The sequence below is a fragment of the Rhea americana genome, unplaced genomic scaffold, assembly GCF_003343005.1.
Source record: "Rhea americana isolate MKP2758 unplaced genomic scaffold, rheAme1 scaffold_92, whole genome shotgun sequence".
Taxonomy (NCBI): Eukaryota; Metazoa; Chordata; class Aves; order Rheiformes; family Rheidae; genus Rhea; species Rhea americana.
Genome location: NW_028187111.1, coordinates 3,250,944 through 3,278,310, shown reverse-complemented (window position 1 = coordinate 3,278,310; position 27,367 = coordinate 3,250,944). Strand labels below are relative to the sequence as shown.

The 27,367-nt window shown below is 47.2% G+C and overlaps 2 protein-coding genes across 2 annotated transcripts in view; both read right to left on the bottom strand.

The window, feature by feature from the left end:
* The window catches only part of LRRC58 (leucine rich repeat containing 58), a 25,144-nt gene extending 18,058 nt beyond the window's left edge, over window positions 1-7,086 (bottom strand). The window contains exon 1 of the mRNA XM_085324611.1: window positions 7,003-7,086. Coding sequence (XP_085180737.1) covers window positions 7,003-7,086 — 84 coding nt within the window. The remainder of the gene's footprint in view (window positions 1-7,002) is intronic.
* On the bottom strand, window positions 6,664-22,667 carry FSTL1 (follistatin like 1). The gene is made up of 10 exons (XM_085324610.1): window positions 22,644-22,667; window positions 21,433-21,537; window positions 20,035-20,164; window positions 18,780-18,812; window positions 17,017-17,147; window positions 14,383-14,501; window positions 13,419-13,531; window positions 12,053-12,163; window positions 10,132-10,229; window positions 6,664-9,863 (listed from the first exon to the last, which is right to left on the bottom strand). The coding sequence occupies exons 1-10, from the start codon at window positions 22,665-22,667 to the stop codon at window positions 9,819-9,821; spliced, it is 909 nt and encodes a 302-aa protein (XP_085180736.1). The 3' UTR covers window positions 6,664-9,818.
* Window positions 22,668-27,367: the final 4,700 nt, after the last annotated feature.

Sequence of the window (27,367 nt, the reverse complement as noted above, 5' to 3'; positions counted from 1 at the left end):
GGCGGGCCCCGGTCGTCCCCCGCTCCGGCGGGGTTTGCCTGCCTCGGCTCGGAGCTGCCCCCTGCGGCGGGGCAGAGGAATCCGTACGGCCCCGGCACGCAAAGAAGCGCCTCCGTGTCGGCATGGCTGACCGCAGCCCGGCTGCCACTGCAGGGTGGCGTTGGGGTTGCCGTTAGGTCCCCGCGTTAGCGTTACGACCACCTCGGCGTTACCGTTCCCCCGCGGTGTCACAGGCCTGAGGGACGGGCCAGCAGGGCTGCCCGAAAACCTGGGTGTCCACCGAGGGCCTRGGAGTGGCACCTGTGTACTTCAGTGTCTTCTGCACCGAGCGGGAGTTGGACGGTACTGAAGTAGCAAGTCCTTCTAACTGAAAAGGAAAAATGATTCTCTCACTCGTCCTCAGACTCCAAAGACAACATGCTTGCTGGGTTAGGGGKTTCTCAAGTCACCTCTGTTTTCTCGCTGCCGGTGGTAACGCCTGACCTGTTGCCTCTCTGTTACACGGTCTAGACCAGGAGCTGGCATGCCCCTGGGCAAACCGTGTGGCCTGGTCAGGCGGTCACCAAGGGCTGAAGACCCAGAGCAGCCAAAGTGCAACTTAGGAGACCAGCAGCCCCAGCAAACCCAGTGTTTCCCAGCCCAGTATATCACCATAGTCAATGCTCTGTGTTCCCACTTCCACTTGATACCAAAGACATTATCAGCGACATCCTCAGAGAGCCCCTCAGATTCCCTGAGAGACTCCCCTGTTCAGTCGTTCGGAAGAAATGGCATTTCTCAGTGCCCTCATGATTACACACTGTAAAAGCTGCCCCCTAARTCATACTGATTTCAGTCCTTTGTCAAGAGGGAACAATCAGCTCCAGAGAAGTGTGTCTGCACCAAGAAGAGGTGGCAGCTGGAAATGAGGTCTTGAAGWCCTCCTGTTGGTGATGCACTGGAATAAAGCTGTGCGCTCAGAACTACCTTGAGGTGTGTCCTAGCCAGATGTCAAAAGACAGCTCTGTTCTTGGGCAAGGACATCCACAGGAGTTTAGCCGGAGCATTCAGTAAGTCTGTCAGGCTAGGTTGTGTGATGCAGGCTGCATCTTAATACTGAACCAACCTGGATCATACCACATGATTCTGGATTCTGGATTTCAATTGCCCTTTGGACACAGACTAAAAGCTATGTAATCAGTAATCACATTTTAGAAGCAGCAGCAACAGCAATGTATGACTACAACGAGAAGATTCTCTGCCCAAGGCAACTTTTGCCCTGGCAAAGTCTAGGCTTAAAAAACAGACTTGTTTTGCTTCTATGTGATGCAAAGGGAACCAAAATGAATGGAATGGTGGTCTCCTTCCCGCTCAAAACGCTTTATTTTCACAAAAGTCTCTGTCATCTTAGAGTTGAAGAAATGCAAACAAACCAGAGTTGGCTTGTACCAGCCAAGGATTTAAAAAGAATGTGTGAAAGAGCAAAGATGCTGCATTCAAAGGTCTCCAGAATACCATGTACAAAACCCATGGTCCACTAGTTTTTCTTGGACACTGCAAGAACACTAGATTTCCAGAATGAGTATTTGAAGGGACAGCTTCATTTCCTAAGAGCAGGGAGTTGTCAGAGTTGTGCTCAGTCTTCAAGAAAGCATGTGTTGTAGTGGGTAGAGTTAAACAAATCTCCTTCTGACCAGGTCTCTTTCTGTTGGACTGGGTTCATTTGTTTTTGAAGCCAGTATGGTTAGACAAATGCAATCCCTGCTGTGAAGCAAGAGACAGCCACATAGAAGCAGAAATTGTACCAGCATAGCTATTCCTTTTCAATATAATGTTGTCCACTCTATCCAGGTTGTGCTGTTTTAGCTAGACCAGGATAGCTAGTGGCAGGTTTGATGTAAACACAAGTGTCTGGTCATCTGGATTTTATTCTTGCCTACTACAGTGCTTTAAGCATTAGTTCTGCCAAAGTTGTGATCTGTGGACTGGTTCATTTCTTTTTCAGGTACCAGGTCTTATGATAGATCAGTCCACTCCCATCTTCAGAATTAAAGATAATAAATACCTTACGATACCTTTTGGAATCTTGATCAGCCACTTAAATAGCATATATCACAGTCTGAAGCTGAAAAAAACTAGAGAATTGTGAAGTAATTAAGTGCACATAGCAACACAATGCAACCACTCACTAATACTCAGATGTACTTTGCTCCCTAAAAACAGGTCAGAGTTTAAGCTAGGCCTCTGCTAGAGATGGGGAACAGACTTCCTGTCTCCCACCCSCTAAAGTCACTTAGCTTCAGTAAGTATGCACAACACAAAGTATTTATAGTGCCACCGAGCCAAATTGGCAGCTAACACTTTGCTTCATTCCTTCTTTAAATCTTGGGAAATTCCAGCAGTAGAATATAAGCAGGGAAATTGACCTATTTTGAAGCTGAGCACTGAAAGGCCATGGAATGCCAGTGTTAAGACATGCATACACAGCAGCTAGTATATGGTAGAGAAGTTATTTGGGCATTATTTGTTATGATGCAAAAAGTAACGTGTGAGAGGCAATGTTATTTTTTWAAACAACTTTGAAAGGAGCACATCCACTAAAACAAAGTAACACGACCTTCTCCTCTGTTGGACTGACATTTGCATAGAAGAGCTCACAGTAGCAAAGCTGCTAAGTCCATTACAGTTGTGTGAGAGGAATGTAAAGAGATTATGCTCATGTAATACAACACCATTAGAAGTTACTTCATCATTCATTTGAGCAAAGGTGACATTACCCAATCAGCCCTGTCCTCATAATGTCACAGCAAAGAGAAACAGAAGGGACCTCAGGAGGGTCACCAGTCTGTTCTCCCATCTTAGAATAGGATTAGCTACACATTGACTATTCCTGATGGTTGCTTTTCTAGTCTATTCTTAAAAGAGCTCCAGGGAGGGAGACTGTGAAACCTCAAGCAAGTATCTTCCATTTCTTTGCTATCCTTTGGGTTCAAAAGCATTCTCTGAGTCTAATCTAGAGCTGTCTTGCTGCAGCACAAGCTACAGTGTCCCATTCACTGCAGAGAGAGAGGCCAGACTGGTGGTTCCTCTTTGGTTTGATGGTTTTCCTTGGTTTGATGGCTTTTTTTTTGGACTGATGGCTTTCCTCTTGATAGCACTCTGCTGAAAAAAAAGACACTTAGAGAAGCCCTCCTTCTTCTCTTAACTATGCCTGAGGCATCTGATCTGTCCTTGTAAGTCATGTTTTCAAGACCATTTGTTATTTTTGCTTGCCTCTGAGTTCTTTCCAATCTGATCCAACTCCTTCCCGAAAGACACTGCCCAAACCAGAAGTTACTCCAGCAAAGGCCTCCATGATGCCACATGGAACAGAGTGATTGCACCATGTTTTACAGACTGTGCCCCTCTGTATTCTTCCTAGTACAGTGGTTTGCCTTTTTTCACAGCAGTGTGACCCTAAGTCATGTTCAGCTTGCACTCTGCTGGTATATCATTTTTTTTGTCTAGAACTGCATCCTAGGTATTAGAAACATACCATTTTAAGACACTAAGAATCATAGACTTGGTAAGGTTGGAAGGGACCTCTGGAGATCATCTAGTCCAACCCCCAAACGAGTGGCCCATACAGGGATGAAACCCGTGACCTTGGTATTATTAGCACCATGCTCTAACCAACTGAGATAAACCTAACCTCAAGTAGGTATTTGCTGCCCAGCCTGTATGAGGCAGGAGAAATCAAGTGTGTAGACTGTAAAACCTTAAACTGATCCTTATTAAATAGCTATTTCCTGTTCTTCCATTTTTTTGAGATACTTCTGATTTTCTTTCCTGTCTTCCAAATACCTTGCACCTTCCCCCAACCAGAAATTGCCTAGCTTTCTAGTAGCTGTCATGCCATCTGATGTTGCATAGGTTTAAAATGTTTAACTTGAGCTGTGGCAGAAAAGGACCACCTAGTGCAGTTTTGGAAACATTTCAAGCAAGCTCCCAAGGGTTTCTTACCAACAAGCCTAACCTCAGCCTTCCTGGTTGAGGCCTGTATGTGTGTATACGTGTGTATGTGTATGTGTATGGGCTAGTGGCCCCAGTAGACCAGTAGTAAAGACATGTATTCACTCAGGCAAGTGTAGTATGATAGAAACAAGCCAGCCTGTTGGGAACATAGAGAATGTGGGGGGAACACCCATCAAAGTGTTTGAGGGCTGAAGAGCAAAAGAAATAGAGGGGAATAACTATAGGTAAAAGTGAATCAAAGATAATTTTCCTGGCTTTAACAGGGCTTTATAAGATGCCTCRAAGTGGGTTATGCAGAATACCTAACTGCAGTGGAAAGAACAAGGGGTTATTGTAAGTGAAAAACTGCTTAAGTGATAGCAAACAGGTTTGCCTCGAGCTAACCACACAGCAGATGGGATTGTGTTTCCATTAGGTAGAGTTGTTTCTCCTCCCCTCCCCCCCAAAGACCCCAAAAATGAGACATATGCTTTATTCTCTGTCCAAAAAGCTATTGGATGGATGGAGAAAGAGAGGATAGACAACATCTATCTAATCTGAGAGACTGGTAACAATCTCAGAAATACCATGCTCCTACCAGGTCCAGCCAGAKAAGAACCAAAGACAAAAGAGGACCCTAACTGGGACACATCCTGTAGCACAAGCTCAACAATAGACACCACAGGATCCACGCAGACTGTCCCAATATCAAGAAAGTATTGGTCTGACATAGATTTTGTTGTTTACTGGTTGCGACAAGATGCAGAGCTCCAGATCTCTGGGCTGTAGGAGTCCTGGTTTTCATGGAGCTTCTGGGAGAAGGGAGACTGGGCAGGACCTGGCGGTATGTCATAGGAAATAGTATAGCTTTGACATGGAGAATCAAGAAAACACTGGAGGGACATGGAAGGGAAATGGTGGACAAGTTGAAAAGGAGCACAAAATAAAGCATTGCAATGCCATTAGACAGAAGTAAAACTGATCTCTTGGCAGAGAAGCCCCACTTGGGAAACTTGCACAGAGAAACTTCGGCATAAGTCTAGTATAGCTGAGGCATTTAGGAGTGTGCATTCAGCATCAATTACTCTCTGCTGGCTGCTTGCACAGTCAACACAAATTTGAACGTTTCTGGTATTTAGGAAAGCACTTCTCCTAGCTGAATTTCTCTCAGTTTTAAGCTGTGGCATCTCTGCTGCTGCTAAGGGGACAAAGTGTGCAGTGTGTGGCCTCCAAACCTGCCCTACAGATGTCTCATACATAGATGTCATACAGATGACATCCCATACMGATGTCTATCTACTGGCTCTGTGACAAAAGCAGTCCTCAACTCTCTCCTRTACTGAACGGCCCAAACTTGCAACAGACAAGAGCCAGGCTGGAGGGAGCTGACACCCTGAGTGCTGTAGGATGCAGAAGGGCAGGGCAGACGCTCAGCAAGATCACAGAGCAACACCGTGACAAACTGACACGTACGATGCTCTGTTGCAGACACACCATAGGAGARAGGAGAGAAAGAGAGAATTGTTTGCATTTCACAAATGCCTTAGAAATTTCCCTGCCACAATTTAGACAATTTTTCCAGAGGAGGAGYGAAGCACAGTGAAAGGCAAGGATATGTCATAGGAGACAAAGCAGTGCTTGTGGCAGGGCTGCTGCTCCTGCTTGCTTGCCGTCTCATTTTTGTCCAGGCCAGAGGGAGAAGTGCTAAGCCARGGCTTAACACTGCAGTCCCACAGCTCCTTCCTGCCAGCACACATCGCTTACACACACAGCATGACAAAGCCAAAAGGATGTATGTCACAGTCCAGCTCGCAGCTGGATGGACTCACAGCATGCTGTGCTTTGGTGGGCTCCATGCTCCAAGCATGGTGGTTCCTGACGGCTGGCAAGCATTTGGTCTTTCACAGTGCAGCTCCAAGCAGGACACTGCACGATAAACCTGAGTAACTGTGCAGAAGTAGCCTTCCMTTAAGAAACACCGATTCAAGCCCAGTCTGCAGACAGGATTTCYGCCCCTCCAAAGTCGACTCCCTTCCACCATGCAAACCCATACTGAACTGAATTGAAAAAAGAAACATATTGAGTTTTAGCTCTACTTAGGGCTCACCAAAAACACCTTTCCACTCCTCCTGGGGCCCTTCTCTCTGTCCATCAGGCACAGGAAAAAAACAGTTTCAGGAGCAGGATTAAAAACAATGTGATTTTTTCTTCAGTGCCAGCTCTCCCCTCCCCCTCCTCAGTCAAAGGCAGGTCCCCTTATTACCATCATTAAATACAGTCCCTGTGACTGTACRTGGTCAGGAACCCCATGGTGCTATGACACAAACACATCACAGGTAGAAAGCTGCTGTTTTCCCAGGGGCACAGGTGGAGTGTGTTGCAGAGTGAAAGGGGAATTGAAAGGCCTGTGAAGCAGTCTCGTTACCAAGAATGCATAGCTGGGAAGCAGTAACCTTGGCAGCAGGTTATGTTTCTGCTACTGGCTTACAGTGCACTTGCAGTCTTCCACTTCTCCTTCCCTTACTTCAGTTTGCCTCCCAGCCTTCCAAACAGAGACAGTCATGTTGATTCACATTTGTCAGGTGTAGTTTCTTTTTTTTTTTTTTTTTTTTTTTTTTTTTGTTTTTTTTTTTGGAAGAGAAAAGGGGAGAGTTGTGGTGAGAACTCAGAAATAAAATAAAACAAGTGCTCTTTTTAAAATTTTGTTTCATTTATTTGGCAGTAATATCCAAACCCCCCTGCTTCAAAAAAATTACAAAATCAAGTAAAATATGTGCACTAAGAAAACCTACAGAATACTGATAAATTTCACACACGTACAGGAGGGAATATAGAGGGAGGAGTGGGCGTTTTTTGTTTCTTCCTTAAATTTGGCTTTTTGAAAACAAATGCCTTCCCTGCCCTTGTCTCTACAGCCATTGTCCCAGAGGACATTTGGCATTCAGCACATCCTTCCTCATTAGCTGAATCACCCTGCAGAAGTTGGTGAAAGACCAGTCTGTAGTGGGTTACAGCCTGGGCACTGCTCACCGAAAGCTTGCCTTTCCTCTCTGGGTGGGGAGGCGARGTGCTTAGGTACCATTCGGATACCATAGCCCTTGGAACCAGCATCATTCTCCGGTTACATTCTCCCTTTGAAGTCACGAGGAGGAAGAGGCTGTGCGAGTGGCAGCTCTTCCCGKGGAGGCATCTGTTCACTACACTCCTACCACACTGCCCCAGACTATGCTAGACTTACGTTATATGGCTTATCAGAGAGCTTACCTTGGCTTGCTCCAGAGAGACAGCAGCCAATCCATATGCCTTCAGTAAAAGTGCAAGCTCTGTAAACTACAACTGCCAGCATGCAACACTCCAGATGACCCCAGCAGCCACCCTCATGGACTGCACATCCACAGGAGACAGGAAGCAGACTGGAGAAGGTATTGTGTAATCACAGCCTACAGAAGCCCTTCAGCTTTGGACTAGCCACCCCTACCTACACATGCTTTTCTTCTCCCAGTTGGAGATCTTGATTGAACAATAAGACATTGTTTCCATCCAGGGAAAGCCTTTAAGGCAAGTTGTTGTGTTTTCTCTAAGGCACTTTAATGATTAAGTTGGGAGGAACTGAGCTGAGAGGCACAAACTAACTTTCAGAATAGGACTGGAATAAAGCAAAACATTTACTAACAATGTTCCTGCGACTCCATATCCAGCATATGAAGCTGCTTTGCTCATACCATTGGGGAGGAGGGCATGTCTAATGGATGCTCCTGTTCCACCAACCACTTCCTCCAGTGCCACCAGCGGGAATGGGGGAACACAAACAATTTGACTCCACTGTGTTCCCAGTGTAGTGCTGTCCTGCTCTTGAACTTGGCCTTCCTCTCATCTCCTATATATTGACTCTCCTCACCTTCACGGGTGATAGCATTTCAAATTTGGATCATCGAGGGAGAAGAAATAGCCCTTTTCTGTATTTATTATGCTAAAACCTCCAAGCATTGTGGGGCAGATTATTATTCCCACTGCAAAAGTCAGATCATAGCAGGGACCAAACTTTCTTCTTTTCCTGCACTTGCTACACCCCAGCTCATTCTGCTTTTTCAAGCATTGTGCATAAAGGGGACAGTTGGGACACGAGCCCTGCTGATCTTCACTCAAGTGGAACATGCTTCTGCTGATGCAAGTAGGGAGTTTTGCTTGAGTAAGTACTAAGGACTGCAAAACAATTTCAACAATTGCTGAAATTGTTTGTGATCAGGAAGAYTGAAGTCATAGGCAGTCATCTCAACTCATGCAACTGCTTGGGATGCCCAGCAGGGGCATGAAGGGAATGTGGAAACAGGTTGTTTGTGTAAGTATTACACAAGAGAGTGTAAAAGTACATTTGACAACTTCAGGAAAAAATCAGCTGGGCTTGACGCTAGAGAGGTGATTGTCAAAAAAAGAGTAACATTCATAACTAGGACCGATGCTCTCAGAAAGAAGCCAGAAGAAAATGACCCATGAAGGGATGCAACAGTTGTCAAAGATGGTCTGATCAGGGACACTGTGATATGCCTCAGGAGCGAGGATTCCAGTCTTGACTCCAAACCTAGCCCTGGAATCAAAGAACACTGATACCTTACCCCAGCTGGAGATGAAGACCCCAAGATGATGGCTAACTTCACCTAGACTTCAGCTAAACAGTTTTCTATGTAGTTAGGTATTTTAAAATACCCTACTCAATGGGACTGCCCWGTCCATCTGTCTCTAGACTACCTGGCAGTTCCCTCTAGGCAATTTATGGAGGGCTGAGCATGGACTCTGAGCACAAAATCAGTGGTAGCCAAGGGAGCAAGAGCTAGAGAGAGTTGCAGTGTTGATCTGTGCCTGGTGGAACTAATTACATCCAGCCCTGTCTCTTCTCCCCACAAAGGATGTTGCCATCCCCAACTGAGAAATACCCTGCAGTGCAGGGCTCACAAGTTGCTTGTGTTGCTTGTGGTGGCTGAGTGCAGAGTGATACAAACTATGCATGGACATTACAGCACTGTCAGTAACAAAAACCCACAGGTAGGGTTTTCTTGAAAGTTCTAGAGCTACGAAACATACAAAAACTGAATTACTACCATAGGAAATAAAGTAATAAAAAACAGAACAAAACAAAAGGGGGAGTCAGCATGTGAATGTGGTAAGAAAAAATATGATAGCACCTTTAAGGAGGGAGTAGGGAGAGTAAGAGCGAGATGAGGTCAAAAGGAACCTTGTTGTGTTGGAGCCCACAATGTACTGGAGGAGCTGCTGGGGATAGTCCGTTGGAAAGCAAGGAGGAATGTGCTAGACTCATACCAGCACCATGTTATCAAAACTTCCAGGTGTCTCACGAGGCTGGAAGGGGAGGATAACCAGGACAAGGTCCTTGGCTAATGATGCCCTGCTGCACACACGCTCAGCCACAGAACTGTCTGGCCTGTATTTTTTTCTGCAGCCATGGCTGGTGCTGATGACGGTATTGGTTGAGGACCCCTTTTATATCCAGCACTGACCTCCATCCTTTCCTCAGACCCAGGGGCACAGAAACCCCTGTTAACTCTTGCAATAAGCAGCTCTCTGCTCTGGGAAYGGGTCCCAGAGGCTGCTGTATTTCCCTCCCAGCCTTCCAAATCCCCAACAATGAAGCTCCCTGAACAGGTGGGCTGTGCTCCCCTTCCCTGGCCCCATTTCTCTGTGAATTACAAAACAAATAACCCATCGCTATACAATGTAGATATCTGTGACTGGGCGACTGTAGCAGACACTTGTGCATACTGAGATCAGCACTGGAGGACAGGATGGCAGGTTGGGCCCATCCTCCTAAGCTCCTCCTGTGTGGAGGCCCCTTACATCTCCTTGGTGCTCATTCGCTTGGTTTTCTCAGCCGTCTCCTAGAGGAAGAGAGCACAAAGATGAAGTTCTGCACTGACAAAGGCGCTTGCAGTRCCCTGAAGCCTTTCATCCATCCACAAACAGTGTCAGCAGTGGCTTCCTTGAAAGCCCCACACCTGTGTTTGTCTCCAAGGGCAATAGGGAAGATTGCCCTCTGCGGAATACAGTGCTTCCCTTTCTACCAGGAAGTCTCCAAGTGACAGAGGCAGAGTGAACTCTAGTGAGGAGAGACTTCATGTAAGCACATCTTCCCAGCTTCATGCTTACCTGATGCTTCTGCAGTTCCTGAACATATCGAGCCAGCTCCTCCTCAGTCAAGTCTTGTTCAGGTTGCCRTCTCTGACCAGGCACCTTCTCATTCTTCCCTGCAAACAGAAACGGAGTTCAGAACTATCACAAATGGGGGAACGTAGATTTCAGAGTATGAGCCGAGGAGAACAAAAGGAGGCAGGTTAGGCTGAGCCTGCTTTAGACCACAGCATATCTCAAGGTTAAGGAGATTTTGTGAGGGCTGGACATATCTTCTTTGAAAGGGAATGGGCCTTCTGGCTATCCGGGACTTCAGAAGTTGGGTATCCACTCTGTCCACCTCTCTCCCTCCCCTATGGTAACCATATGGTAAAACCATAAGGAAAAGGCTGCATTGTACTGTCCTCCACCATTACTTAAAAGAAGCACCTATAGCTCTGTTATTTTGGCTAGCTAAAATGAACTTCTGCAGATAAATAGAGCACTCCATTTAACTGGGAAAGCTGTTTATTTGGGTCCATTGCAGGGAATAAATGGCAGCTCAAAGAAATTTACATGCCATAACTGATCCTTAATGAAGAAGTAATTTCGCTTAGTGGAGATGCATCTTGCTGATGCATCTGATCTGTCTGATAATTGGTTGCATCTCCTTAACAATAGTCTCTAACCGCTCCACTGGTCTGACATGGGCAGAAAGTGAAAGAACTGTCCGACTGTATGCTTCTAGCATGGATGCAGGGAACAAAGTAGGTAGCAACACGAGGTTTTGCACAGCAACTTTGAAGGTTGCTTCCAGGCAAGCAGCAAAAAGAGTCTCTCGTGTGGTTACCTAACCCCTGAGACCTGCCCACACCTCATAAGCAGCTCTTTGTATTGTATTACAATTATCTTCTCTCAGGTGAGTTCCTGCTATTGCAGCCCAAAGGTCCCTGCTCTCTGGGGTGAGATGACTGTGAAACTTCTACTGCAGCCTGTCAGATGGGTGTGAAAGGAACTTTGCACACACCTGTCGCTTTCCTTGCTCCTTCTTTGTCCAAGCTACTAGACACTGCCTGGCTACAGATTTGAACTCATCTACTGCTGCCAGCTCCCTCAAAGCACTGCAAACAAAGCTCATGTGAAGGCCCTGTTTCTAGGGAGGAAGGTCAGAAGAATGCAGCCCTGTGCTGGGAGGGTGCACCTGGCTCTTTGAAAAGGACCAGTAYATTTCCCAGGGCAGGGGAGATGGTGACTTTCTACAGGCACTGGACCATTTGTGAGAAGGCAGAAGAGAGCCTTAGTTCAGAACCCCASCAGGGCTTCCCACAACTGTAATACAGCTATGAAAGCTTAAAAAGGGCCTTCTAAAGGAAGAACAGATAGATCAACAACCCTGCCTTACTATAAACACTACCTCCCTTCAGCTTCACCATTACTTTCTTCTACTTCTAGGGTTCTTACTGCAAGAATCTCAAAAGTGCTTTCCTAACATTATTGGGTGAAGTCTTGTATTTCCTCTCTGGGGGAAGAGAGGACCCGTTTTACAGATACTATAAATACAGAGTGAGTGTACTGACACACATATAGGAAAGGTGACTTGCTCACACCTACATATATGGTTGCAGCCACATGTTTGATCTGTGTATGCCCCAAGCCAGCTGGATGCAAAGTAGCTCTAGTCTGGAAAACTTGATGCTGAATTTTCATGACACCAAATCCAATCTACAACACCCAGCAGCACTGCCCCCAACTCAGTAACACACTTTCTGATTTCTAGAACAGAACTAGCTTCACTCTGGCCAACCTGGAACACAGGAGGGTTGATGCAGAAGCCACTCACAATCTAAGGAAGAATGGGAGAGAGAAGGAATCTGGACAGCTGCTACCCTGCAAAATCTAGAAAGTAAAAATCCCTTTTGTACAGAACCAAATAAAACAATCTTCTGGAGAGTGTACAAACCCTCGCATGTCATTGCAGTGCACACCCAGTTCCCACAGGCACAGACACAGCGGTTGCATTCCACCTGGGTCTCTGCTCCATCTTCATAGGTTTCATCTTCCAGAGCACACTCTAGAGAGGGGCAAAACAAGAGCAGTGGTTGTGAGATACAGAGCTGGCAGAGGAGAACAGACTCTGGAGATGCTTTGAGAGGAAGGAGGTAAAACTTGCTGAAGGAAGCCCTCTTCCCCCTATCCACAGATTACAGTTYCTGGTGGAACATAATGGCTGAAATACTCATGTTGAATGTGGTGAGTGAAATCAGTCAAAAAATAATTATTGGGGAAAGTCAAACATTTCATTTTGACTTCCTAAAAATAACACATTGCAATTTCTCAGTTCCAAATGAAATCTAAATATTAGATTTGCTTGAATTTCCTGTTTTGTTATACATAAAAGAGAACTTCCAAAGTGAAATGTTTTGATTACTCTGAAACAATTTCATTTTTAAGGAGGGGAGAAGTTAAGGAAATAGTGTCTGTATTTCTCATTGCCCTGAGGAAAAAGGAAAGGGTGAAAAAAAAAAAAAAAAAAAAAAAGCTTTCTCATTTGAGTTCACAGTCTTCTCCAGCTCTATTCTGTGGTTAACTCAAGGCCCTCAAAGCACGTAAGAGCCTATCTCATGTTAGGTGAAAATCAGCTGATCATGTTTTCAGGGAGAGTTGCAGCATCCCTGGCTTCCCACTGAAATAGGCAGCAGATAGTTCAACTTAATATTCCCTAAGAAGCATAGCCTCTATCAACAGGATGGTGCCAYTGCAGTGGGATGTAAATCCAGCACCTTCTGAGCAGTAGGTGAAAGCACTCCTCAAGGAGATAATTAGATCAATGGCAAGGAATGCTTAGGCAGCACAACACTGAGCTGTTTCCAAGTAAACTGTAGCACTAAGCAGGGTTTGGAAGGATAGTGAACTTTGAGACATTCATCAGGGAGGGTGTCTGTGTCAAAGGCAGAGAACGGTAGGACTTTGCTCTGGTCTGACTTTCCTAAGTTATGCAGACATGAATTCACATGACTTATCTCCACACTGTTAAATATATGCCTTGACCTTCCAAGCATACTTTATCCATCTGACCTACGTCCTGGCTTCTAAAAACCGTACCTTTTTCATTACAAGAGCTGTGGGTGCTCTGAGATAGAGAAAGCAGGATTTTTGACAGCCCCAGGATGGGAAAACAAGGGGCGCTGTAGGGTAGGAGGCAGGGGTATATCAATATAACCCTGGGCATAGAGCTGATAGCATCCAATGTTGGGCTTAAARCTGCTGTTTTTCCTTTCCTTCCTTGAGTCCCCACTCGTTCCCCAATGCAAGAGAGGAGTTCCTACTTTTCTCTGGTGGGTTAAAGGATGGGCTGAGGCACTTGAGAAATTCGTTGAAGCTGAGTTTCCAGTCAGCATTTTCATCAGACAGCTCGATGAGGGCATCTACGCAGAGTCCCCTGAAAGGAAACAGATGCATGTTCTGCACAGAGCTGTACCAGGCTGGTCCCTGCTCTATCAGCTTCAGAGTATAGATGAGGAAAATCAGTGATAATCAAGAAGGCTCCAAAATGCCTGGCAGATACAGCTTTTGTAAAAAAACCCTCACTGGATATAGACAAAAGAGAAACACATACCAAATGCTTCCAGGCTGGGGAAGGGCTAAGAAGCAGGGGGATACTGAGAAAGAATCAGGCAGCAGAAATAGCACCCTGATGACATCTACACACTCTCATACAAATACAGACACAAGCACATCCTACCCACAAGCAGTCTGTTCTCTTCAGTGCTTCATACAAAGTGATACATACAGAAGAAGGGAAACCTCTCAAACCACATTTTCATGTGATGCTACTCCAGCTCTTACTGCAGGCTGTCACAACCACAGCTATGTTTTCCCACTATTTTCCTTCTAATCCCTGGCTAGGCATTCCCACTATCTCTCTTGTTTTGGATCTAGCAATCAGACACCTATGATGTAAGCAAGGTCCACTGGAAAACTGAATCACTAGGAAATTAAAAAAGCAGACAAGTTTTCTATCATGCAACTCACCTTCTGGCTGCATACTCACTAGATTCAGTGCAAGAGGGTGGAAATGCATAGTCTAAGGTGAAGGATAAGGGTGGGCCTGCCCCTTCTGTGGCACACACATCTAATTACGTGAGAAGCCACTTTGCACACAGGCATCTTGGCTGAGGCCAGTCCAGACTGAGGCCAGCACAGGTGTCTTCATGCCACTGGTGGGCAGCTGCCACATACCACAACATCTGCCTCCCTGGCCCTCCCTCTGGCCTCCTTCCCACTACCCACCTGAGCAGTTTGTTGGTCTCCTGGTCCATGTAGGTGGTGATGTTGACAGCAGTCTCATTCTGCTCCACAAACTTCAGGAATTCGGTGGAGTCCAGGCGAGAATCACCATCATCAAAGCTCTTTAGGGAAAGATGGAAAGATGTGAGGGAGTCTGATTTATCAGTTCAGGGTATCCTTTTCTTTTCACTCCTCTGTATGCACTTCACATTTTTGAAGCTTTAGTGGAACATGTTGAATCATCCCTATTTTGCACAGCGGCTCAGAGAAAAGCAGCAATGTATCCATGCTAGCGTCAGAACGGGGAGACGCGATCATAGCCTTGAGCTCACTGATAAGCTACACTGCCTCTCATTTACCTCCTGCTGCTTGATTTATGGCTCTAACCCCATTTCTTGTCTTTGTTCCAGCCAGCCCTTAGCCTCTTTATACCTCCTGCCATAAAGCAAACCAGTTGCATTCATGAAGGCGCGAACTTTCCAATATGTATAAATCCAAAGCTGAATCTGGACTGTAGCAGCAATAAAAGGAAAAATCACAGGAAGTCATTTTCCGGCGATTCCAAAGAAGGAACAATTTAATGCAACAGCACAATGCCTTGCCACCAACTTTGGGAGGTCCTGAAAGGACCCCTGGCACTTAAGAGCAGGATTTTTAGCCCCCAAGTCCTGGCTGCACTCCCAACTCAGTAATTGCATTCTGCTTTTCTGTCTGGAGTTGTCATATCACAGTGCCGGGCACTCAGCGTGAGCTGCTGGGCCCCCTTAGAGGCAGCTGCATTGCAGTGAGAGAAAAAATGAATTCTGTATACACACTGCTGCAAGAGATGCTGGATAATTTTTGCTGTGTGACTTGCAGGTTACTGTGTCTCCTTGTGCAGCATTTCCAGGAGTTTACTAACAACTGTTTGTTGTTAGCTATACGTGGTCCAGGGAAAAGCCAGTAAGGCAAGGAAAACACACTGGCTACGGTATGCAGAGCTAACTGCCTCGCTAACATATTTCAACTTTCACAAGACTTCAAAGCCTTTCTCRCTGTTATTTCTTTTGAGAGTGGCCACAGTTCCCTTCATGACCCAGATTTGGTTAGGCTAGTTATTGTGCCTTTCAAGATTACAGTCTGCATTTACTTTTCCCCCGAAGGCCCTCCAAAACAGAGCAGTCTCCTGCTACTGGCCTAACTCCTCTTGGCATGACGCCCTKCAAGGTCTAGGCCTGAAGGCTGCAGATGTGTGACCCACATCTGAGTAATCTACACAAGTCAGGATTTTATGARGGAGATGGCTTAATACCACATCTGCTAACCCGCAGTCAGGGAGAAAAGGGAAAAAGCTTCACCTCATCCGTGGCCCACTTGTGCTGGRGATGAGCAGTCCAGAAAAAGGGGGGCAGCTACAGGATTTCATCAGCATCTGGTCAGCCTGGGGCTGGCAGGGTGTAACCCGGGCTGTACCACGGAACGAGCCCACGGCTGCCACACGCATTTCTGCAAAGCCGGTGGCCGTCGGAGGCCCTCTGCAAAGGCGGCTGGGGACGGTGTGTTTGCAGGGAAGGCACTGCACAGCTCTGCTCTGCAGGACACTGCAGCTTTCGGGTGCTGGCAGGCACCTGCGGGGGTGCCCGCAGCAGCAGGTCCGGAGGGATTTCCACAGAAGGCGCCAGCGTTAATGGCTACARAGGCTGAGGTGCTTTGTGGAGCATGGGGTCCAGCTTCTCTGTCTCACCAGGGGGTGCCATTGCCATGGCAAATTTGCTTGCAGCGCTAACTCCTGTCAGGCACCATTAATCTCTCGCTGTCAACAGCTTCTGATTTAAACGCTCTCCCCATTTTCCCCACCTGCTCCTCCAGCTCCGTCCGGAGCGGAGCGCTGTGAAGTCTTTATCAGGAGGCGGGCGCGAGGGGGAGGGAGGCGGCAGCGCATGTGGCAGGAGCATGGCAAGCGCGTGTGATCTGYGAGCTACGTGAGGGGGTGGGGATGAGAGGAGGGATGGACTGACCRCCAGGAGGGAAGAGGAACAGGCTTATTGCAAAGCGTGAGACTCGCAGGTGGTTATTCTYTCTTGGCAGAGGGCTAGGGGACTGCCAGCTCTGCTGCAACCGGGGGATAGTCCTCTGAAACAGAGACCYTCCCTCAAAATCCCAAGTATTCCTTATCTGTGGCTTTGGGACTGTCTGGAACAAAGGATCAGCAACACCCCCCAACTCCAAACCCACCCACCCCGTACCACACTGGGCTTTCTCCCTCCTTAGCCTACCTCTTATTCTTCCTCCCCTGCCCCTTGTACTTGCATTTTCAATACTCTCATCCACCTTTTCTCCTCTGGTTCTCTCCTGCCCCTTGAGACTGGTCCTTCCCTCTGCTGCCTCATGCATATTTGTCCTTCTCTCTTCATTTTCCCCTAGGCAGGCCAGATAACAGGAGCTAGAGATGCTCCAGTTTCATGCTGCCTGTTGGCTGCATGAGGGTGTCTGGCGCTTGCTGCTGCAGGCAGCTCAGAGCACGTGATGCTTCTCTGGCCCCCATCACTACCAGCATGTCACATACTGGAGCCTCTTGGAGCAGGACATGGCAGATATTTTGCAGAACTAGGGCAAGAAACGTTCCCTGGCCTCTGGGGCAGGCCTTGAGCTCCTTGCCTTGAAATACTTGTCCAGGATTTCGCTGTAGTTGCTGCCCTTGGAAAACCAACCATCTGGGATAATCTCAGCTTCCAGCCACTGGATGACACGGCGACGAAGCTCGTCCCTGTCCGACTGGTAGCAGACAACTGTCATCGAAGAAGGGGTGGTAGRAGAGAAAGCCACAAAGAGAGAAACAAAGTTGGCACAGAGACCATAGAGAGATGACTGGAAATAAAAACCAAACAGGCAGCCCTAAGAGCAGTGTGCAGGCCTCTTGGTCCTTGGAGCTGAGCCATGACCAGATAAAAGCAGAGGTGCCATGTGCTGAACAGCGGATGGGCTGTGGGTGACACCATGTGGCAAGGATGGCAAACGACACTCCCACCACCCCCCTTCTATACTCCTGTCCCTGAAGCTTGTGGAATAGCAACCCAGAGCTGACTCATCTTGGCTTGAAGAGCTCAAAGAATAAAGGAGTAAAGCAGCTGACTGGCCTTGGACAGTCTCCAGGCCTTCTGATAGGATGCATAAAGGAGCCCYGGAGTACCAAAACTTCCAGCCATTGCAAGGGGACAGACTGGACTGAGCAAGTCTTTCCACTAAGCTCTCCCCAAGCCTTGAATTTCAGGGCCCAGTATCTCAGGAGATTTCATTCTTCAAAGCCTTGTCTTGTCTACTTACATTGGAAATTAGATGGGGTAAAATTGTGCTTGTTTGCTGTGCTCTGCAGTCTCAGGTTTCTCTAGGTGGGTATCACTTTGTGTGCTAGGACCCAATTTTGTATTTAGAAGCAAAACTGAAAGCCTAAATCTTTTGGCTTCTGTGAACTGTCACATCTGCCATCAGGTCAATGGAGCTGGAAGGGGAAGCACTATGCATTCTGTCCCTTATGCACAGTAAGAATCTCCTTCCAAATCCAATAGCTGCAATCACAATCAAATAGAGAGATGAAAAAAAAATCTAGGGATTCTGTATGTTTAATTTTGAACTTCCTTTTGATCATTTTGAGGTGGTGGCCATGCCCTGACATGGTACTTTGCCTTAGGCTTCCATGAGGCCTTGCTCTCATCTGTCCTAGGACCCTGAAGTTAATGATTATACAGCTCCAGCACTTAGAGGCCTTGGATAGAAAGTGTCCTCTTATGTAGTAAAGGCCATGCCCCTCAAATCCATAGCCTAAATACACATGACAAAGGGTAAGGGAGGAAACTAAGCACAGGAATCAGAGACCTGCTGGCTGATGGGAGAGATGGTTCAGCTAACCTCCTGACCCCCCAGCCAATGCCTTATTCATTATACAGTGCTGCCTCTCTGCCGCTGGGCCTATCCGTTAACCACTCCTGAAGCATAAGTCTCCTTTTACAAGAGTACTCATGGAGCTGGGGGCAGCAGCTCCACAATTACTGTGTCTCTGATACCTAATGAACTGTGTAAAAGTGTGTCTCTTCCCTCAGCCTGGGCAATGAACACAACTTGGGTTTGCAGAAGTGAACTGGGTCTCTTTTCACCCTGYCTAGGGTCTATGCCTGCCGAGGGTCCCTGAGACATCCCAGCATAGCAAAAAGCTCAGAAGAGCATATGAGCACTGAAAGGTTACCCAGGAGTAAAGAGCTGGACAATCATGCTTCAGATGATTTATCAACTCAGACTCTGCTACACCTAGTTCAGGGGTTCCATCTTTAATAGATGCTGTGCAACTGCCCCAGCAGACCTTTCTCCCCRCCTCTCTTCCCAAATACATACAGAGACCCCAGCAAGGCAAGGAGATGGCTTCTCACCTGGACTGGCAGCTGGATTCTCAGACTTTTTCTCTGTTAATGGAAAGACAGAAGAGGACATTTTTGATGCCATGCAAAGCAAYTTGAACCTCTTCCCACCCTGAGAGAAACATGGGCGAGAACAGAGGAACCAGAGAGCCTTTGGAAAAAGTAGTTATTAGGCTGCCCTTGGTTTTGGCAGAGGTTTTACTCAAGCAGAGAGGTCAGGCAGTCCTGGCCTGTGCTACCCTACCTGACCCTGCTTGAGCAGGGGGGTGGGACTAGATCATCTCCAGAGGTCCCTTCCAACATCAACCATTCTGTGATTCTGTGGTTCTCTCTTCTCACCTGCTCACTTTTGGAACTGTTCCTTTAGCAGTGTCCTTCCATTCAGGACAAACGAGCATGTGTAAGGCTGGGACCCAGGATGCAGGGGTGAGTTAAAAGGCCTCACTCTCAAAGCAAAATCCTTTCTGTTAAGGTCCCTTGAAATCCTTCATGAACATGGATGGTAGTATCCAGAGGAAAAAATCTTTCCTCAGCAGCTAGAGAGAGAGCGCCACCTGGCTGAAGGCATGAGCTCAAGGAGACRCAATCAGGAGCAACCAGAACTGGAGGAAGATGTTGCCCTGCTCTCCAGAGGGCCCCCCTTCAAGTGTATCAGGCAGACAATAGCTCCAAAAGTCCAGCACAGCCAGGGTGTCAGGGCCCTAAACGCACTGACGGACCGTAGTGGCCCTGACCAGCCTCACCAAAGGTCTCCATCTACATACTCTGCCCATCGGCCCAAAAGCTCCATTTAAACTCAGGCCTGAGTCCCTAGGTCTTTTTTGAGATATGTTGTAGGTTTGCCCATCTCCAGCTCTGTTGCAGCCTGTATCTGGCCACAGATCCTGTTGATCCAGGCCTTGACCTGTAGGCTCTCTTACCACCTTGACATCAGACCTGCTTCATCACTATGGACTTGCCTGGCAACCACTGGGCTCTTTTGGTTCTGGTTCTGATCCTGGTTACCATTATCGGACTTGATCCTGGTATGACTTCATGGCCTGASCTTGGACCTMCTTCATCAYYASAAACTYGCCTGATGATAYGGACTCTTGGTTGAACCTGGCTACTATTCCCAGGCTTACTTTGCTTGCTTCGCTCAGATACTGTGGGAGGAGTTCCTGGCTAGCAAGGCACCTGCTCTACCGGCCATGTCATCATGCTCTGCTCCCGGCTCCCCCTCCCTTATGGAGCAGTCAGTCCCAGCTGATTTCTGACACAGGGTTACCTTTACAGTGGCCATCGTAGTCCACTTGGATCTTGGAGCCAGTGAGGCAGGCATCACGGTGCAGTTCACAGTGGTTCAGGTAGGTCTTTCCATTGCTACCGCACACAGGCCTCTTGTGAGGTTTGCATTGCTGTGCGAGAATCAGATAAGAGTGCTTTGTTATCTGCCTTTTCTAGACTGCTAGAGGGAGGCARGTGAGTACCAGCATTAACCTAACTCAAGAGAAGCCCTCTGCACCCCTCTCTTGTCCCCAGAGGTATTTGGAACAGGCTGAGCACTCCCACTGCCACCCCAGAAAAACCCTCACACAGCCATCTGCCCATGGGTGCAGATTCAGAGCTTTCCCTTTATCCGAGGCCAGCCACTGTCATCATACAGGAGCCTTCCTGAAATYAGAACACAACAGAGAAATCAGTGTCCAATATAAACGCTGAGTGTAAACCTGCATCTGCTGCTCTGCATGTCATAGACATGCCTTTCTGGAAGTGTTTTTCTGAACGTGTTCTGAGCACCTCTGCTTGCACCTGCAGGTCATCTCTGTTGCATCTCTTTGCAGAATCTGCTTCACCTTTYTGCCACTAAAATTACAGTAAATTAGCAGCCAAGAGCAAGTGCTTAAAGCAGAGTGAGAGTTCACCAGTGCCACCGTTCATGCTGTGGACTTTTCTTGTGTCTCTGTCAGCCTGGGTAAGGCAATCCAGAATGTTAGACTCTCTTCCTGTTAATGGAGCATTTCACTTTCCAGTGTCCAGGCTGGTAAGTGTCTGAGCTGCAGATCCTGAGTGAAGTGGGAACAAAGAGCCACACACACCTGTTTCCAGAAGCCTGGCAGGAATATTTTTGAAATCACAGGGCAGAGTGGAGCAGCAGGTGATTACTACTTTACAGCTGGGAAAGGCTCTTCTAATCATCCCAGGCTCCTTGCAGGACAAAGCTATTCATCCTCACAGCACTCTACCACAACTATTTCCATTTTACAAAAGMTGATTTTTAGTGGGGTATTTGTTACCTTCTCAAACAAGAATCCAGCAAGAGCAGGCTGTCTTGGAGCTCTCAGGCCACTCCTTATAGCACCACTCCAAAACCCACTGTGTATCAATACGCTACCAGGCTCTCCCAACGAGAGGCCTCTAGCCAAGTTGTCCCTGCATGTAAAGACTCCAGGCAGTTGTGTAAGTAGCACAGCTACAGGCCCCAGACAGGATACACACTTCAGGGCTCTTCCCTTACACTACACTGGGAAAGACCCAGCTGCTTGAAAAGCCACTGCAAATTTGCAGCTGCTCCTGACCACTCCTAGCCCCACCCTGTCATGGGACTCTTCCAGTGACCCAAACCCAGTGTCAGGGTGGTTTTGTGATACCTATTTCAGATGCAGAAGCTGATCTGCCTCCCTACCTCAATGCAGAGACAGGTTGGCTCTCCCTTTTCTGTCACAGCACATTCCCGTCCAGCTCCACAGAAAACATTGGCACAGATTTTGGATTTGCTCCTTGGCTCTTCCTGCAAGACACAAAGCAAGAGACACAAAATCTATCAAGTCAGCATTCAATACATAGCTTTAAAAAATAATAATATATTTAATCTTTAACCAGCACCAAAGGACATCACACTAGGTCGCACAGATGACAGAACAAGAAAGACATCGACTACAACAGATGGAGAGCTTAGACARTAACCAAGAACAGACACAAAAGCTAGGGTTCACAGCCCCAGCAATGGAGGGTGTCCTTTAGGTCATTCCAGGAAATTCACCCAAGAGAACTGGAGCAAAGATGAGCAGAAGAAAATCTAGCGTGAATGGCAAGAATAATTCCCTGGTGTCAAGGACTATTGACTTTAAAATTTTTCATAGAGGGTTGAGAACAGAAATTTCTTTGTCTAAGACATTTAGAAAGGAGATGAACGTAACCCTGGAGAAAATACTTTCCAAGGAATGATACAAATAGGAGAAAGAAATCACCATGAGGCATCAGATAATGCCCTAGTCACAAAGTATTTCACAAAACTACATCACCTGTTTATCTTGCCTCCACTGGTCAAGATTACATGCTTCAAAGAAAGAAACACTGTCATGGATAATTATACAGTAACCTTCTCAGAGAGAAAATTTCCTCCTGGCCCCTGACAGTTAGTGGTTGACTTATGCCCTTAAGCAAGATTTGTATGCTTTACAGTTTTCTCCTAGCCAAAGTCATCACAAGCGCTCTTATCGTTCATGTAACTGTAAAATCCTTTCTTGAGTCCTATTGCATTCCMAAATTGGTGGCAGATAACAGGGAAGATTTCCACAGATTAATCATGCTTTTGATAAAATCACCATTTGCTTTTATCAGTTTAATGCTTCATTTTACTTACACTCTTAAAAGAAAAGCCAGTTCCAGAAGTTAATACTTTGGAGATCTAGGTATAATTCTCTGCTTTGTCACTTATTTCCTTTGTAGCCCTCATCATATATAACATTTGTCACCTAAAAGTTAATTATCTTGTTCAGGCTAGTCATTTGGCTTCCTCAACAGTTTTGTACTGGAGGTAGAAGACTGAAGAATGTAGGATAGGTCCATCACTTCTGCTGTGATTCTTCTCCCTAATATACAAAGACTTCTTACCTCCTCATCTAAGTAATATTCCATACCTCCGTTTATTGCTAGTATCTTTGTTCTCTGCCTTCCGCATATACTCTTGAAGGTAGGTGACCAAAGCAGAGCAGAATTTGCCTGAGCAGCAAGTATTACTGATGCATATAATGACAAATGTCGAGTATGCTTTTTCTTTACCTTCCTGCTGTTTCTTTACCTTTTTTTTTTCCTTTTAAACCACAATTGCACAATGAGTTGCTTCTTCATTGAACTGCCCACAGTGACAATCAGACCATTTTCTGAAAGAACTTGCCCTAATCTTCAGAATATTTTTTCTGCTGGCCTGTTGCACAGTCATCCAGCCTCAGGAGGTATTTTCAAAGCACTCCACAACTCCCTCCAGGCTTACCTAGCCATAAACACATTTCCTACCTTTTGCAAACACTACCATCTCATGGCTTATCCTGTTTTCTGCATTATAAATAAATAATATTCAAACATGACAGTCTCAGAAATGCACTACACTTCCCAGGCTTGCTCACCCCACAAAGACAGTTTGTTATCCTCACTCTGTCCCCTCCTTTTCCCTTCCAGCTGATCAATCATATATCATTTCTGAGCTATAAAAGACATTTTGCCTCTTCTGCAACATCTATATCTCTCTAGCTGCCTCCTGCAGAAAGATGGGATAAATGATCTAAGCACTTCTAGGGAAAGGCTATTCATCTGAGGGTGAGATGGAGCAACATGGACACTTCACTGCACAAAACARCTTCACACAACTTTGGACAGGAAAGGAGAAATAACTGATTTTGCAAAAAGCACAAAGGAAAACAAAATAATTTCTCCTAGGCTGGAATCTGGTTTGGGCACTCGTGCATCTAAATTGCACTGTAGACCTCTAAAGGCTGATCAACTGTAAAGGGCTTCTAACCATGCCTCAATCCCTGCATGAAGCCAAAGACCGGAACAAAAAGGGTTAGATAGCACTTGAAACGACACGGGCCAAGGTTTGCAATCCAGGTAGCTGGCAATAGGTGGCAGTGCTCTGCCTCTCCTTGCTCATGGCCAGGCAGCAACTGTGGCAGCAAGCTCCTTGGCTGCACTCCTCTAAAGACAAACACGGCTCATGTTTTCAGGGTTGAGATTTAAAGTAGTGATAGAAGCGGAGCTGGCCTCAGCAGGCATCCACTTGGTGACTTAGTTGAGGTAGCAGCACTCCCGCCCTCTCGCCAGGCTGSAGATCAGCCCTGCCACATGCCCATCCTGGCCACCGCTGCTTTCCCTGCAATGCCAAAGCCCAGGAGTTTGCCTGCAGCTCTCCACACCGCGACTGGTGACRCTGCCAGCAGCCTTTAAGCACAATCTGCCTGCCCCTGCCAGACTAGAAAGCCTTACTCCTCCAATTTTTCTTATTAATCAAAGCAAGGTCGTTTGCTGGTTGGTCATCTTTGTTGTTTTAAGCTGTCTTAGGCTGGCGACAGGTCAGAGTTGGTTGGCACATCTCTCCTAATCTCAGCATTTTGCCACAGAAAGAAATAAATCAAACGACTTTGCTTGCCTGGCCTTTTCCCGCAGCACAGGGCTTCTCGGACACGGCTTGCTGGTCCCCTCTCTCTGCAGCAGCAGCTGGAGTTACGAGACAGGTGCTGTTCCTGCCTGCAGTGAAGGCAGCTCTCAGCCTCTGACCAACCTTGCTGGGCAGCCCCTGCACCCTGTGCATCACTCGCCCATAAACTGCACTTCCTCCTGCCACTACTCACAAACCATAGCTCCTCCTACCCCTATCCACTCCCAAATCCCCCAAAGCCTCACTCCTTACCCACCTATTACACATCACGCCTCCTGCTCGGYGCTTGCAACCTGCCTCAGTGTGCTGCGCACCTCTGCCCTGGGTCAGCAGCCGCCRCTGTGGATCCTAGTACTGCCCCTTTCCAAAGCCAGAACCCATTTTCCTCTGTGAACCTGCACACAGATGGAGTTGGCAGTTGCCACCACTGCTGCCTGGCAGGGCCACATGGCTCTGAAGTGGTTCCTGGCCTACCACAGGCCAGGAGCTCTTACTCCAGTGGCTGCCAACCTTCTTCCCACAGCTGCCTGCCAGGCTAAGCTGTGCACTCACGCTCAAGCCTCCTCTCTGCACCAGAAAGTGTAACCGAGGAGAAGGTGGTGAACGAACGGGTGAACACGGCGCAGCTCTGAGAATCAGGCCTTATAGGCTTTATTCTTTATTCTGCGATAATCTGCAAGTCCATTTCTTGTGAGAGAGATTCTGAGCTTGCCTTGAACCTTGTGGTGGTTGGTGTTTTTAAGGCTTTACCTCTTGGAGTCACATGAGTAGACGAGGATGCTAGTTGTCACTTCAGTATTAAATAGCCTATCCTCATGGCTACTGCACAAAAGCTTGCAAATGTGAACAGCAAAGGCTGAAATAGCAGGTGACAAATAGAAAGACTCCATGGTGCTGCCCAGATAGCAAGTGGTCAGGTGTAACAGGCCCAAAGGTGCACCCAGGCTCTGAACACCCATCACAGCAGGGGGCACTCCTGCCTCTTCACCCGTGACCTCCGCAGGGCACAACCTCACCAGCTACCTCTTTGGCCAAAGCCCATGAAGAAAGCTATTGGTCGCCACCCCAGCTCATGAAGCAGAAACCCACAGCAGCGGGGCAGCTGCAGCTTCACATACACACAAGCTGGACTGTCCATCAGACAGAGATGGGAACACACACCGTCCACACAGCATTACAGAGCCTAATGCCATGGGCAAAAGCTTCTTGTTTGCAAACCTACAGGCAGTTCAGTACAGAGGGAAGTGCTGTGCAGAAGACCTGAACTGAGAGTGCAGTGAGCCACATAAGACGTCTTCTTCCTTGGCTGCTGCTTCCTGAGGTGCGGAGAGCAGGGAGGGAAAGAGACATTGCCAAGGCACCTGTAAGCAAGAAAGGCAGTGCTGATGGTGGCGGTKAGGAATCACCATGACAACTGGCAAAGCAGGGCCTCAAGATGGAGATCTAAAATTAGGCAGTGAGAAGGGCTGTTTCTCATCTTCAGCAGAAGCAGCACTGAGGAGAGAGTCACATCCTCCAAGCAGCATAAGCGCAGATGTCGAGAACATCTCCAAGCCCATCCAGGCCTGATGTTTGGGCTGGAGCGAGGCTCAATGTGGTGCCACATGCTGCCACGTGCTGCAGAGTGCAGGTCCGCATGAGGGGCCCAAGATGCCGTACGYGGTGGAGCCTGCCTGCACTGGTGAGACTACTTTACAAAAGTGTACTGCTGTGTGTCGTCACAAGCCTTCGAGGACGCTACATGCCTGCTGGTGACCGTYCCTGCACCTGAATGGGTCTGGCAGAGGCCGACAGCATGCTCTTTTGCCCCAGTGCCTCCACAACCACATACCTGCATATGCTTGCAGGTAGGTTAAGGATTGTGTTAGGGAGGGCCTGCGTGTGACTCTAGCACATATGAGTATATAGGCATTTGAGTGATCGCAAACTGCATGCCAGAAAAGAGGCATTGTGCCTCCTAGGTTTTCCAACAAAGCCTCTCCCTCGGCTACTCACTTCCCTGGCGGATGCTGGGCCACACTGCCTAGTGTCACTTAGTAGAAATGGGGACTTTTCCCATCACTATGTGMAAGCTGAAAAGGTTAATAGTTTACCAGTAAAAGAACTCTGTAAGGAAGAACGAGTTTCCACTCGCAAAGAAGAGCTGTGCAAGCAGCTGCATGTCCATCGTGCCCCACTGCCCRGAGGAAATGGCAGGGATTCCTGCTATTACACATGCTCATATGTGCTCCGAAACCACAAGGGAGACCACCCTGCTACGAGGTGGATGAGGTAAGGAATGAACATGCTTAGAAAACAATCCCCTAGATCGCTTTCTGTATGTCCTTCCATACAAAATCTCTTCCTGGAGATCTCAGAAGTGTTTTTCTCAGCAGTGCAAGCTGCAATGRACAAGTACTACATGCTGTCCTGCTCCTACTGACATAGGTAAATAGCTTTTCCTCTATCAACAGTGACTGTGGGTTCAGGTTCTTTCTCCTCTTCTGACATCAGTTTGTGGAAATCCATAAAATGACTCAACCACTCATAGMGCTCTGCACTGTTTGCTGTAAAGGCAAGGATTTGCATTTTTGTCCTGCCTGATGTGCAAGAAAATCAAAATGCTCTAAAGTGTTGACAATGAAAGCTCTTCTGGGAGGCAATCTGACATATTATACAAAATTGAGTACTATGCAGATAAGGCGAAAGTAAAGGGCAAGAAAATGATGGCTGGGGTTGCAAAACTTGCACAAGACTGTTACACTTCAAGGAAGATAGCATCTAAAGCTTGGAGGAAGCCTTCAATTCAGATATGACCAGTATAATGCACAGCAGATTATCTCCAGACAGAAATGGAGAAATAAGCAATGCTGCTACATATTTTCAGCCATTCCTCTTTTCGTCTTCCCGTTCAGTTCCCTTTTTCTGTTCCCAGTGACACTGACTTCCATAGGAGCAGGCATACTGGGGGTCTCGGAATGCACTGCAAACAGCACTCTGAGTAATTTCTAAACCAACTCAATGTCCAGCCATAATACCTAGTATTTCATTCAGCTGTTGTCTTGGCAATGTTTTCTCCTTAACGCAGAAAGATTTGGAGACATTGGGTCAAAGCTGCAGAAAGCTAAGGCAAGAATGCACGTCTYCTGACTCCACAACCTCTCTCCTGCCTGCTGCAGGGCTGGAAGAGAGAAACGCTACACTG